The sequence below is a fragment of the Empidonax traillii genome, unplaced genomic scaffold, assembly GCF_003031625.1.
Source record: "Empidonax traillii isolate 1590-97213 ecotype Southwest subspecies unplaced genomic scaffold, ASM303162v1 scaffold144:size1428860, whole genome shotgun sequence".
NCBI lineage: Eukaryota > Metazoa > Chordata > Aves > Passeriformes > Tyrannidae > Empidonax > Empidonax traillii.
The window spans coordinates 1,054,467-1,066,768 of NW_020955337.1; the positions used below are offsets into that span (position 1 = coordinate 1,054,467).

Sequence of the window (12,302 nt, forward strand, 5' to 3'; positions counted from 1 at the left end):
AAAGCCCGCAATTGGCCTTGTCAATGTGAAATGGAGCCAAGGTCATAAAAATAGTATTAATTACACATCATCACAGTTGAGCAACTATTTGTTTTATTGTCATGTGCAAATCATTTTACTGCTGTGGAGTACAGCTCACTAAAACAGTAAATGGCAAAACATGGAAGACTCTTCTCCATCACATTCATAACTTTCTCCTAGGGAAATTAAGTTCAAAATGGTTTTCCTTGTATTTTTTAGTCAGTATGTCAGTCGTTCAAGCTGAAGGAAGTGTGGAATAAAAAGGAAGTTAAACTCTACAGGGACACTGAACTCCCCAACAAATCTTTCAGCAGCAATTTCAGCACAGTTGAAATGAGTTGGCTTAGTTAGTTTCCTCCTTATCTTGGGAGGTCTGCCAGAAGTCTTTGTGAACCATAAAATCTGCATTCTTTGTGCCCACTGTCAGTGGTACATCCTTCTTCCCAAGCTTTGCCAACCTCTCACTAGCTCTGAGATCACTGGAGCGCATCCAGCCCTAAACCTTAAACAAGGCCATTCTGCCAACAAGCAATTTATCTTTCTGACACCCGGACATCGCTTAAAGCTTGCTTGTTACCTGCCATCTATTTCACGGGTTGAATCTCCCTTCTTGCTGATTAGGCTTAAAAGTATACAAAAGACCAAACATCGAGGAACATCCTTTCCTACGAAAATTTTACATATTCCACATTTGGAACAGGTTGGCTGAGCATCACCCCTGCACCTCGGCTTTTCTTACCCAGATTAGAGATTCAGCCAACGCACAGCCAAAACTCACCTCCTCTCCTTCGCTTGTGGGGGCGAAAACAAAGCACCTGTTAATGGCCGGTCGTTCGAGTTGGTGACCTTTTAACATCTCAGTCTCCCACGGAGAGTGGGAGAGCTGAGCGGGCGAAGAGATCCATATACGAAATCGCGATTTAATTATTTTATTTTTACTTTATTTTTAATGAACGACATAACGTGGAAAGGTTCGGGAGAGGGCACACACTCCGAAACACCCACACCTCACGTCCCGGCGGTGACAATGGATGGGGCATGCGCAGGGCCCTGTCACGGCGCCCCGCCGGGGCCAAGATGGCGGCGGCCTTGCTGTGCCGGCTGTGCCGGGGCCCCGCCGGGCTCCGCGCCGCCCGCCCGTCCCTTGCCGCCGCCGCCCCGCCGCCGCCGCCGCTGCTGCTGTCTCGCCGCCGCCCCTGCGAGCACCCGCAGCCGCGCAGCTTCTCGGCGGCCGAGCTGGTGCGCGCCGCGCCGGGCCCGCTGCAGCCCTACCTGCGGCTCATGCGGCTGCACCAGCCCGCGGGTGAGCGCGGGGAGGGCCGGGCTCCCCGTGCCCGCGGTGGCCTCCCGTTCTATCCCCCCCCTCCCCGGCTCACGCCGCCCGCGGGTTTTGTCTCCCCGCAGGGACGTGGCTGCTGTACCTGCCGTGCACCTGGAGCATCGGGCTGGCGGCCGATCCCGGGTGCCTGCCGGACTGGCGCATGCTGTCCCTGTTCGGCGCGGGGGCCGTGCTCATGCGGGGCGCCGGCTGCACCATCAATGACATGTGGGACCGCGACTTTGACAGAAAGGTAGAGGGTGCCTCCCCCCCCCCACCCGGGGGGGTTGCGAAAACCTGGGCAATGCTGGCCGAAGGGAACTTTACGGGAAAGATGGGGCAAGATTAATTGCGAGGGCGTGTGGCGACGGGACAAGCGGAAATGGGTTCAAATTGAAAGAGGGTAGGTTTGGCTTAGATATAAGGAAGAAATGCTTTACCATGAAAGTGGTGAGGCACTAGAATAGGTTGCCCTGAGAGGCTGTGGATGCCCCACCCCTGGAGGTGTTCAAGGCCAGGCTGGATGGGGCTTTGAGCCACCTGTTCTGGTGGAAGGTGTCCCTGCCCACGGCAGGAGGTGTGGAACTAGGTAATATTTAAAGGTTTCTTTCCAACCCAAACCGTTCTGTGATTCAATGAACCACACAGGTCCACTTATCTCCAGCATCACAATCACGGAACCATTAGGGTTGGAAGGGCTCTCAGGGATCATCTAGTCCAACACCCTTGCCAGGGCTGGGTCACATGGAGTAGATTACACAGGATTGGGTCCAAGTGGGTTTGGAATGTCTCCAGAGAGGGGGATTTCAGTTGAACAGATGCTATTTTAGTAGGTGGGGCTTTTTTAGCCAGGTACCAGGGATCTTGAAGGCACCGAAGTACATGAACATGACCAGTGCTGCCTTGCTAAGTTCAAGCATAGGGCTCCAGGTTCAGAAATTCCTTCATGTTTCTCTCTGAGACGTGCACAATTAATTTGTATACGTTTCCTCCTAAAATAGTAGAAATTATGTTATTTTGTATAACATTTCTCTCTAGGACTGTAATAAGCCATCTTGAGTACTTACCTCCATGTAGGATAAAACACATGCAGTTGTCAGCTGTAGGTAGTACTTGAACAAGTTTATTTCTCAGCATTGTTTTGCATGACAGAACAAAACAAGTAATACCTTTTTGCTATACTTGCTAGTTACAATCTACCTAAGAACCACTTTTTTTCCCCCCCCCCTTAATTTCAGGAGGAGTGTTTCCTTGTGGTGTTAATATCTTCATGGGAATGGCTATTTAGAGTATTATACCCAACCCAGAGCTAATCCCCTTCTATTGTGTTCTATTTTTCATTTATCATCTCCCTTTTGTTCAGGAGAAAGAAATAAGCAAAAGGCAGTGCCCAGTGTCAGGTGTTGAAATGTGCACAGACTTGTAGGGGATATCTTGGTGATGTGTCACTGTTTGCTGGTCCTATTTTCTTTTCCTATATTGGTTCCCTGGTTTTGGGTTTCGGCACTGGCAAGAGACAGAATAATGAGCCAGTTCAATACGTGGAGTTCTTACTACAGCGCTGTTGTATTGTTGGGAAGGCAGTGAGTCAGTATGGGCTTTGTGGCAGCTTTGGATGGTTTAGGGCTTGGAAGATACTACTAACTGCACGTGCTAAACATATTTGATTGGGGGGATGTGATTAGTATGAGGGAATTTTCAGTATAATGACTTAATTTCTCCATTGTGTGGTGTGGTTAGATGTGAAGTTTTAAAAATTGCTGCCTTGGCTTTTCCTGATGTACCTTAAAAGGGCGAGAAGCTGAGTCAACAGCAGGATGTTGGCTGGTGTTGGTGATAGTGGTTTGAGGGTTAGATTTTATGTTATTTATTATTTGGTAAGTGTTTTCTTCCAGTGAAACATCCCATCTCTGGTTGCAAATGTGCAGTGGAATTGGTCACAGATACATTAAGTGAATATTTAATCTTGCAAAAGCACATGCAAGACATTTCATACATACATCATATTCTGTAGCACGTTGACTTTTGAGCTGCTTCAAATAGACACTACACCATTTTCATCAACATGCACAATTTCACAGAATCACACAGAACCGTTAGAGCTGGAAGGGACCTCTGGAGATCATCCAGTGCAACTCCCTTACCAAGGCAGGCTCACTTGGAGCAGGTTACACAGAAATGCGTCCAGGTGGGTTTGGAATGTGTCCAGAGAGGGAGACTCCACAGTCTCCCTGGGCAGCCTGTTCCAGGGCTCTGCCACCCTCAGTGTAAAAATGTTCTTCCTTATGTTGAGGTGAATTTCAGTCATTTGGGGGTTTTTTTGCATTGGTCACCTTTGGCAAGTAACTCACCATTCATATAATTTTAGTGGTTTTCTGATATTTGTTTCTTTCTTCAGTTTGCCTTGTATGATTTATTATTACAGCCAGAGTTTCCAAACTCCATTGTATCCCAACTAGGATTAAATTATTTGTCTTTTCATTGTTATTAACCCTAGATCGATGGGGCTGGATTCTGAAAATCCCATTAGAGAGAAACAAATGCAAAGAAGAGAACTAGGGCCCTTTAATTTCTCCCCAGAAGATAGAAAACAAACATTTTAAATTGACCATCAGTTACTCCAATGCAAATGTTTGAAGTTCTTTTCCTTGCTGCAATTACAGAATCCATGCATTAAAAGATTATTAAGGCCACGCCTAATGGCCTTATTCATAATTCCAAGCCAACTGAATTTAGAATTTAAATCTGCGAGGCTGTTTGTATGTAAATTGCAATGCTTTAGAGCATAAAAAAAAAATATATAAATGCGAGAACATCATCAATTTCAAGTATTTTAGATGTGTCTTTTCCCATCATTTCTGTTACATCAGATTTACTGCTCACTCTTTCTCTCTAAACTAGACCATTCAGCATTCTTCTAGCATTGCCCTCAGTGTGTTTTCCCCATTCTTGATCGGAAAAACTCTCCAAATAGTACTGTGGTGGTAGGGAGGAGGAGTTGCCTTCCTGGAATCTGCTTGCTTACCAGTATGACATCTAAATGGCCTCAGAGCAAAATCAGTGCTGTCAGGCCATTACAAGACAGCCTTCTGAGATCATTAGGCAAAGCCTGCCCTCAGTTCTGTCTGTGCAGAAGTGCTCAGTGGTACATAACCATTGGCGATGGCTGTGTGTGCTTGAGGAGCTCTGCATCTGCATGAGATTTTACATGGTAATCATGTTAAAGCATTTAAGCACAGAAGTGCCGTTTGAAATCAGGATAGTTAGCTCCCAGACTTTTAAGTCTGATTAATTTTTTTTTCCTAAGGTGATAAAATTCATATGCAAGATGTCTGCAGTGTTTCTAATCAGCCTCACTCCATACAAGTGGCACCTTAATTCTGCACTAGTTTTTAAAGCCTGCATGCTTCAGTTACAGGCATTGCTGCTTAGACATCCTTGATGTATTTCTGTGTTTCATCATTGAAGGAACCCCATCTCCTGCATTCTGTGACCAGTTTTTGTTTATTTTAACACTTATGTGCTAATGATGTGACTTTTAGTTACAGAAGATGCATTGGAATGTGTTATGTTGGATGGGGCTCTGAGCAACTCGGTATAGTGGAAGGTTCCCTGCTTGAAACTAGATGATCTGTAAGGCCCATTTCCAATCCAAACTGTTCTGTGATTCTGTGTTGGATTTGGTGTTAACATAATTTCTGTTTTTCAGGTTGCAAGGACAGCAAGTAGACCCCTGGCAGCTGGAGATATCTCCACTTTTCAGTCCTTTGTTTTTCTCGGGGGACAGCTTAGCTTGGCGCTCTGTGTGCTTCTGTGTCTGAATTACTACAGGTGACGTATGAGTTATCTTTTGTTTTTTTAAATTTGATTCTGGGCCCAGAGTTGAGCACAGAGATTTTCAGCAGAAAAGGTGTTGGGGGCAGAGGAAGGGGGTTATCAGTAATGGGTCATATTTTAAAGTAAAATTATTAGGTTGTGTACAGCTATATGTACAGCTCCCATAATGCTGCACTACATCTAGTGATCTTCAGCCTGCCAAGCAATAATCCTCTTGGTACCTTTTACAGTATTGTTCTGGGAGCAGCCTCTTTGTCCCTTGTGGTCACCTACCCTCTGATGAAGAGGATAACGTATTGGCCACAGCTGGTTTTGGGTGAGCTGGAAATACTTTTACTATTTTTTTTGTCAGATGTAGTTTTTGGGGGTGTTTTACAAATTAGTATTCGTGCTTTAGCAACCTAATTTTTTTATAACTCTATATCAAAATAGAAATATCTTACAGGCAAAGCTCTGTGTCAGAAGCTTAATTTATAACGTGCATCAGTTGGTGTGTGGATTTGGGGTTTTTTTTTGGTTAGAAATCAGTTCCTTCTTTTGATGGAGTGATAGGAGGAAGAAAATAAATATATGTCATTTGAGAATGAGATTTAGTTTTGGGGTTATCTCAAAACCTTTCTTAAATACAAATTTGTCCTGCATTTCAGTCTTCATCCTCTAAAATAACTCCTGTACAGATTCTGATGATGCTTGTATTTCAGACTGAGCTACTAAAACATACCTAAGTATATTGTCTTTCACATTCCAGCTGTCTTCAGAGGGTTTCTTTACCAAAATTGTCCTTTTTAGCCTCGAAGTACCACAGTGGGCTGCTGTGTAGTGTTTTGCAGTCAGTTATGCGGATACCTTTTGTTATACTGACATTTAGGCATTTTAACTTTAGTCCTGTTGTTTGAGTATACTGGAATACTTCTGTACAAATGTTTCCCTACACTAATGAAGTTAAATTTAAATTAGGGAAAAATGTGTGGCACGTGTATTTTTACTTGTATGTCCAGAGTATTTAATGTCAAAATAATTATATTTATTACCTGCCTGAAAATAAGTGATAGAAAACTAGAGATCCTGGTATTGTACAAAAAGGTGCTGACATAATATTTCCTCGAACGAATAGTATTTAATTATGTGCACATAACTTAGATTGCTCCTAGCATTCTTGTAACTTTTTTCCTCTTTCTTTTAACTCTCTTTATGTTTTTAGGACTTACATTTAATTGGGGAGCCCTTCTTGGCTGGTCTGCCATCAAAGGGTCGTGTGAGTGGTCAGTGTGTTTGCCCTTGTACTTGTCTGGAGTCATGTGGACGCTGGTATATGATACCATTTACGCACATCAGGTAGAGTAACACTGAGAAATTTTAGATCTCTCTGTTTAAACACACAAGTTAGTGTGTTTAATTTGCAACGTTGTTGTCAAACAGCAGAACTAACATGTGGCAGTTCTTCAGCCTCAGCTGAGCTAAAACAGCACCAAAGAAGTCCCAGCCCTTTGATATTTTATTTTTGTTTGCAAATGTTTTATGTATCAGATAGAAAGATGGAAGTAAAATTTCCTTTGCACTCTTATGCATTTGCATTGTGTAAACAAATGTGATGTTGGTTTTAGTTGTTGGCTGCTAAAGCAGCTCTAAGACCAGCCTTCTAATTTAAATTTTAGTGTAGGGGCCTACAAATGTTCCAAAATTTAGTTCCTAGTAAGAAGCACTGGGAATTTAAGGAAGGTGTCCCTTTTTATTTTCCTTATGAAGTGGCATTGAATTGTGGATTTTTTTGCTAATTCATCCTTTCCTTCCAGGATAAGAAGGACGACATCATGATCGGTGTGAAGTCAACTGCACTGCAGTTCAAGGAGGATACAAAACAGTGGCTCAGTGGCTTCAGCCTTGCCATGCTCCTGAGTCTGTGCGTGGCAGGGATGAATTGTAACCAGACGTTCCCGTATTACTCAGCTGTGGCTGCCGTAGGGGCTCACCTAGCGCACCAGGTTTGATGGATTTATTCATACTTTTCCCGTGAGGAAGTTCTTAATAAGAAATCAGAGCACTTTTCAGCCCACATCAATCCACCACTTACCTGAAAAAAAAACAGTTCCTACAAAGAGGTCTGAAGTCTTCTGACCATAAGCTTGCTTCTCTTAAGTACCTTTTGCAGACCTTTTGTTTCAAGAGACCTTCAGTCCGCAGATTGTGAAGCACTGTGTTTCAGTCTGTTCCTAACCAAAAGAAGTGCCCCATGTTAAGTTGTGATTTCAAGGAGATCGTTTTTGTCTCACTCCCAATAGCTGCTAGAATCCACCTCAGTATCCTGCAAGATAAAAAATTTTACTCTTGTGATAGCAGATGTTAATATTATAATTTTATGTTAATTGGCAGTTCTAATTCACAGTTCTTTTTCTAGCAGAGAACAATCCAGTCTTTGTAGTTGCATTAGTTTGGAAATTTTAGTGAGTAACAGAAAGAAAGAAATTGGCTCTGTCAGGAAAGGTAGCAGATAGGATCTTGCTGCCATTTTGTTTCTGAATCCCTAACAACTGTGTTGCACAGTTTTGTAGTGACAAATCAGTCTGTACAAAAATCAATTGTTGGTCTTGATAGTTGGTCTTGAGTCATAGTAGAGGTTTGTGTATTGCATCTGTTGAAATCATTGACTGTTTAAGAAGTCTGTGGTTAATGTGGACTCTTTAAAGCACAGTAGTCTTACTTTACATTTTAATGGGTGGAGTTCATGCAGGTAATGGATATTAAACACACCTCTGAGTAAGAAAATTCCTGTGGTGATGTAATTCTGGCACTCAGCCACTGCTTTCATAGTGATTGTGCTTGGAAATCTATGAAATCTATGAATACTGTGTCAGCTTCATGACCATTTACAGTTTGAATTGTCAGAGAAGCTTCACATTGTAGTTTTGGCTGAAATGAAAATCACTTTGCTGCAGGGAGGATTCTTATAAGTGAGGATGCAGAGCTATTGAATGTAAGTGATAGAGAATGCATGACTGTGTGGACTGCCAATGTCATGAGAGCAGCACTATTTTGTGTACCGCAGAGTAGCTTCTTTTCGAGGGATTATTTTAATATTAGTCCTGTTTAAACATTCTCATGCTTATCTTCTTGTTCAGGATTTCTGATCTTGTGCTTACCTGAGTTTAGAAAGCTGAGTAAGCTGCCTGAGTTCTAGGTTTTCCTTAATTCACTGAATTTTTGTGTGAGACAGAGGAATTTGGGTCATGATGATGACAAATTATATCCCTCTCAAGACGTTCACTGATAAAAACATGACATCTTTTACTTTCTTTGTGTTTCTGAAAGTGTATCTCATGGCTTGGCTGCCATTGAGTTTTATTTGTCACTTCAGTGTTTCAAGTTCACAGTGTTCTAGGGGCTGACAGATTTTAAGGGTGTGGATAAAGTCTTTGAACCTTGTGAACAATGTTTCTGTTGATTTGATCAGGACCCAGCCCTGTTTTCTCTGTACACCCGCAAATGCCAGACAAACAGATTTCCTGGGGAAGGTTTCACTTCTTTTACTTGAATACCTTCTAACTTTTTCAAAGGCTGATTGCAAGGTTTGAGGTTCTAGGGGGTACTTCTCCATTAATCCTTTTACTCCTTTTGCTTGATGTTTCCTCTTGTCATCCTTCTCAAGACATTTGCAACAAATTTTGGTTTTGGGAATATTTTTCAGTAACTTTGCTCTTGCTATACCTTGTGGGGTTTATTTACCTTTAGTTGTGACTCACAGCAGACAGCTGCTCTGCTGGGTAAGCCAAGCCTTGGTTCTAGCTGCTGTTTCAGGTGTCCTGGTTCTTGTTTGTGAGGGAATTGAATGGACGTGACTAAAGCCAACTGGACTGAACCAGCTGTGTGTGGCAAGGCAGGGCCTGGCACATTCCTGTGCTTTCCATCTAGCCTGGGCAACTTCTGGCCCTCCAGTGCCTCTACTGAAACATGGGGCAACACCTTGCAGCAGGGATTGAAAGATGTCGACGTGTTCTGGGGGGTTTATTTTTAATTAAAGTTCCCGCTGAAGAATTAGGTGGCTACCTTCAGAGGAAAATCTCAAAAATACTTACTGATATGCCCAGATATTTTCACACTTTTAAATATCAAACCGGACACACCAGTAACCAGGCTGTTTATATATTCTTTTATTGAGACAATCTGGGAATCCTGTTCATATGTGATCCTTGACTTTTCTGCTGTATGTTGAATAAATCTGTCAAACATAGATTCCAGTTATGCAAAAACTTATTTTAAGCACAGAGTATTCCTGTATCCTGTGGAGGTAAGGGTAGACTTTAGAATTTACAAATAATTTTTTGAAGTTACAGACCTTCTTATGTCTTTTTGTGATGTGTCAAATATTTATGAGCCTGTAGAATAATAATCCTGTAATGTTGTACTGTGCTTTTGCAGATTTACACTTTGGACATAGACAAGCCTGAAGACTGTTGGAAGAAATTTGCTTCAAATCGTACTGTAGGAATTCTACTCTTTACAGGGATTGTGCTTGGAAATCTGTGGAAACAAAAGGACTTAAAAAATGTAGAAGAGCCTTTAGAAAACAGATAGTTGAAATTACCATAAATACTGATATTTTAGTCCTGGTGAAATGTAAGTACTGTAAGAAGGAAAAAAGTTTTAATATATTTATAGTGGCTTTATACTGTTTGTTTTCACCAGCTTTTATAAATTTTCTTGTTTCTAAAATCATGCAATTGAGATGATCCTACAATGGATGTTTTGATTATCTGTAAATAACTTCAATCTCCGTAGAAGCGTCAATAAGTGAAGCTGCTCTGCTGGTCCTGTGTAGTGTCAAGCTTGTGTCGAGCTCTGAAGACTGAACTCGAGATTTTATACAATACATATGTCTCTTAGTGATGGCACGTGCAGAACTGCAGAATTATTTCAGGATGTAAATAAAATCTGCCTGTACATGTTTGATGGTCTGGTTTATTACAAGAACAGTTCTCAGTTTGAGTTGGAGCTTGCTGCAAGAAAGAATTGCAATAACTGTTTTCATTCTGAGATGACTAAAAGCAGTCAGGACTTTTGAGTGTGTGAGGTTCATAATAAGTCAATAGAGAAGTACTGAGGATTACTTTTTGCTCTTGCTGTGATTGCTGACGGCAGGTGCTTTTCACGTGAAAAGAACAGGCTTCTGCAAAGTTGCCTGCGCAGAGTGGGCTGAGCTTGTTTGTCAAGAGTGACTTGAGCACAGACTACTGATTTCAAAGAAAAACAGAGTAGCCCAGAGCTATTGCCAAGTGTCCATGACTGCTGGCTGACCCCGCCCGAGCTACAAATTTATCATGCTACATGTTGTCATACTTTTATTTTTTAATTCCGTTTGTTTTGATTTATGCCTACTGGTTTTATTTGTAGTCTTACAGGAAGAACTTTTTTCTAGGAGGATGCCTAGAAACAATAATAATAGCAAGGGCAGGCTAACAGTTAAATTGCTCAAAACGGTTCACGTTTTCAGCTGGTTTATGCTCTCCCAGTTCCATGATGTGCACGGTGTTTAACCTTCTATTTGACTCCTGGTGTTAAAGAGCTTGTATGGCACGTCGTGAAGTTCATTTACTGTGGCAGGAGGAGCAGACACAGCTGTTCTGGGATGAGACAGTGGAGCTTACCTGAGTTTCCATACTGGTTGACCACACAAGCACACTTTTCTCCATGGGTGACTGTGTGCATGCCTGTGTGTGGGGCTGTGCTGTGGTGATGCAGAATGTTTGGTTGCCAAGCTCGTTATGGTATCCCAGCCACCTTTCCTGAAGTCTGCTCTGCCTTGTGAGTGGTAGGGCACAACTTGTGTGTGCAGTCACAGCAATAATAAGGCTCAGTACCGCTCTGGCTCCAAAGATGGGAATGATAATTTAAGGTTATTTAAACCAGTATTTCTGAGAGACACTGCAGTCCAGAGCTACGTGTTCAGGGTTTGCTAAGGGTAATTTTGTGTTGCCAGTGATGGTGAACAGGCAAAGCAGTTCTCGTTGCAGAAAAAATAAAGCATCTAATGAGTCAATGGCTTTGGTCACAGAAGTTCCTTTCTGGGGCTGGAACTGCCAGTTCTGAACACTTCCTTCTAATGTACATCCTGTAAAGTTGCTCTGTCTTTTACTATTTACATCAGTGATGTGAATACATTTCAAGCAAATCAGAAATAGTAGATTTTTCAGCCTGGCTGCATGTGAGATAGAAATACTTGAAAATATTAGGAAGTGTGAGTGCTTTTAGGGCATCCTCAGTCCTGACACAGAAATTGTTCTTAAATAAGGTTTATAAATTTGGAGTGGAGGAAGCATTAAGTTTAAAAAAAAAACAGAAGGCAGTTTAAAATTAAAAATACTATGTTTCTGAACAATTATGTGACGAAGTTGCATTTTGTAGAGGGAGAATTGGGTTCCATCCAACTCCATGTTGACCTTTGTTTATAAGCCATTTACTAGTAATTACAAAGCCCTGTGATGTAGTTAGTATGGATCAGTTTCTTAATACTGCTTAGTATTACCTCAGAGAGGTGGCAAAAGTTACTAATCTATTTTTAGTACGTTGTAGTGTCTGAGTAGTTCAGATTTGGAAAAAGCTCCCATTTTGTAGTGCCTTTGAACCTACTGGTGTCCTTTGTCTGACAACCGCTTGTCGCAAGCGGTTGTCTTGTAATGGGAGGAAGAAGAAGAAGGTGTAGCTAAATGGAGTAAAAATTGAAGTTTCAAAACAGCCCTCGTGTCCTAAACTGGAAAATCATTTTATATTTTTTGCTGTGGAAGTTTTGCAAGTTAATCTCAAAGTGCATTTTACAAAGATAAGCCATAGCTGTAATTTAGATGAATTGCCTGAAAAACTAAGGAAGGTTGAGGTTCTAGGCTGTATAGTACTGAGGATGTTATTTGCGTGAGCATTTTATGATTAATACACGGAAATAAGAAGTAATTTTTTAAGTGCAAAACAAACAAAAGATGGGCTACTTCCTGAGTAAAACCCTGTTTGGCAGGTATAGGTGCATCTTCACCTTTCATTCCCAAGCTATTCTATTTCTAATCTTCACAAGGACACTCTCTGCTGTATTTAGATGCAGTCTGTTAAAAAGTTCTCAAACAGACCTGTCTCTAAGCATCAG

At 41.8% G+C, this 12,302-nt stretch overlaps 1 protein-coding gene across 1 annotated transcript; it reads left to right on the forward strand.

Annotated features, from left to right (window-relative positions):
- The first annotated feature begins 1,225 nt into the window (after positions 1-1,225).
- Positions 1,226-11,339, forward strand: COQ2 (coenzyme Q2, polyprenyltransferase). Its single transcript, XM_027884393.1, has 7 exons — positions 1,226-1,324; positions 1,426-1,592; positions 5,049-5,170; positions 5,407-5,492; positions 6,378-6,511; positions 6,970-7,158; positions 9,590-11,339. Exons 1-7 carry the CDS (start codon positions 1,303-1,305, stop codon positions 9,743-9,745), a joined length of 876 nt encoding a protein of 291 aa, XP_027740194.1. The 5' UTR covers positions 1,226-1,302; the 3' UTR covers positions 9,746-11,339.
- The last annotated feature ends 963 nt before the right edge of the window (positions 11,340-12,302 follow it).

Bases quoted from the DNA above. Each gene is read 5' to 3' on its own strand.
- COQ2 (XM_027884393.1), top strand. From the start codon at position 1,303: ATGCGGCTGCACCAGCCCGCGG. The intron at 5,171-5,406 runs GTGACGTATGAG...TACCTTTTACAG, and splicing joins CTGTGTCTGAATTACTACAG to TATTGTTCTGGGAGCAGCCT. The intron at 6,512-6,969 runs GTAGAGTAACAC...CTTTCCTTCCAG, and splicing joins ATACCATTTACGCACATCAG to GATAAGAAGGACGACATCAT.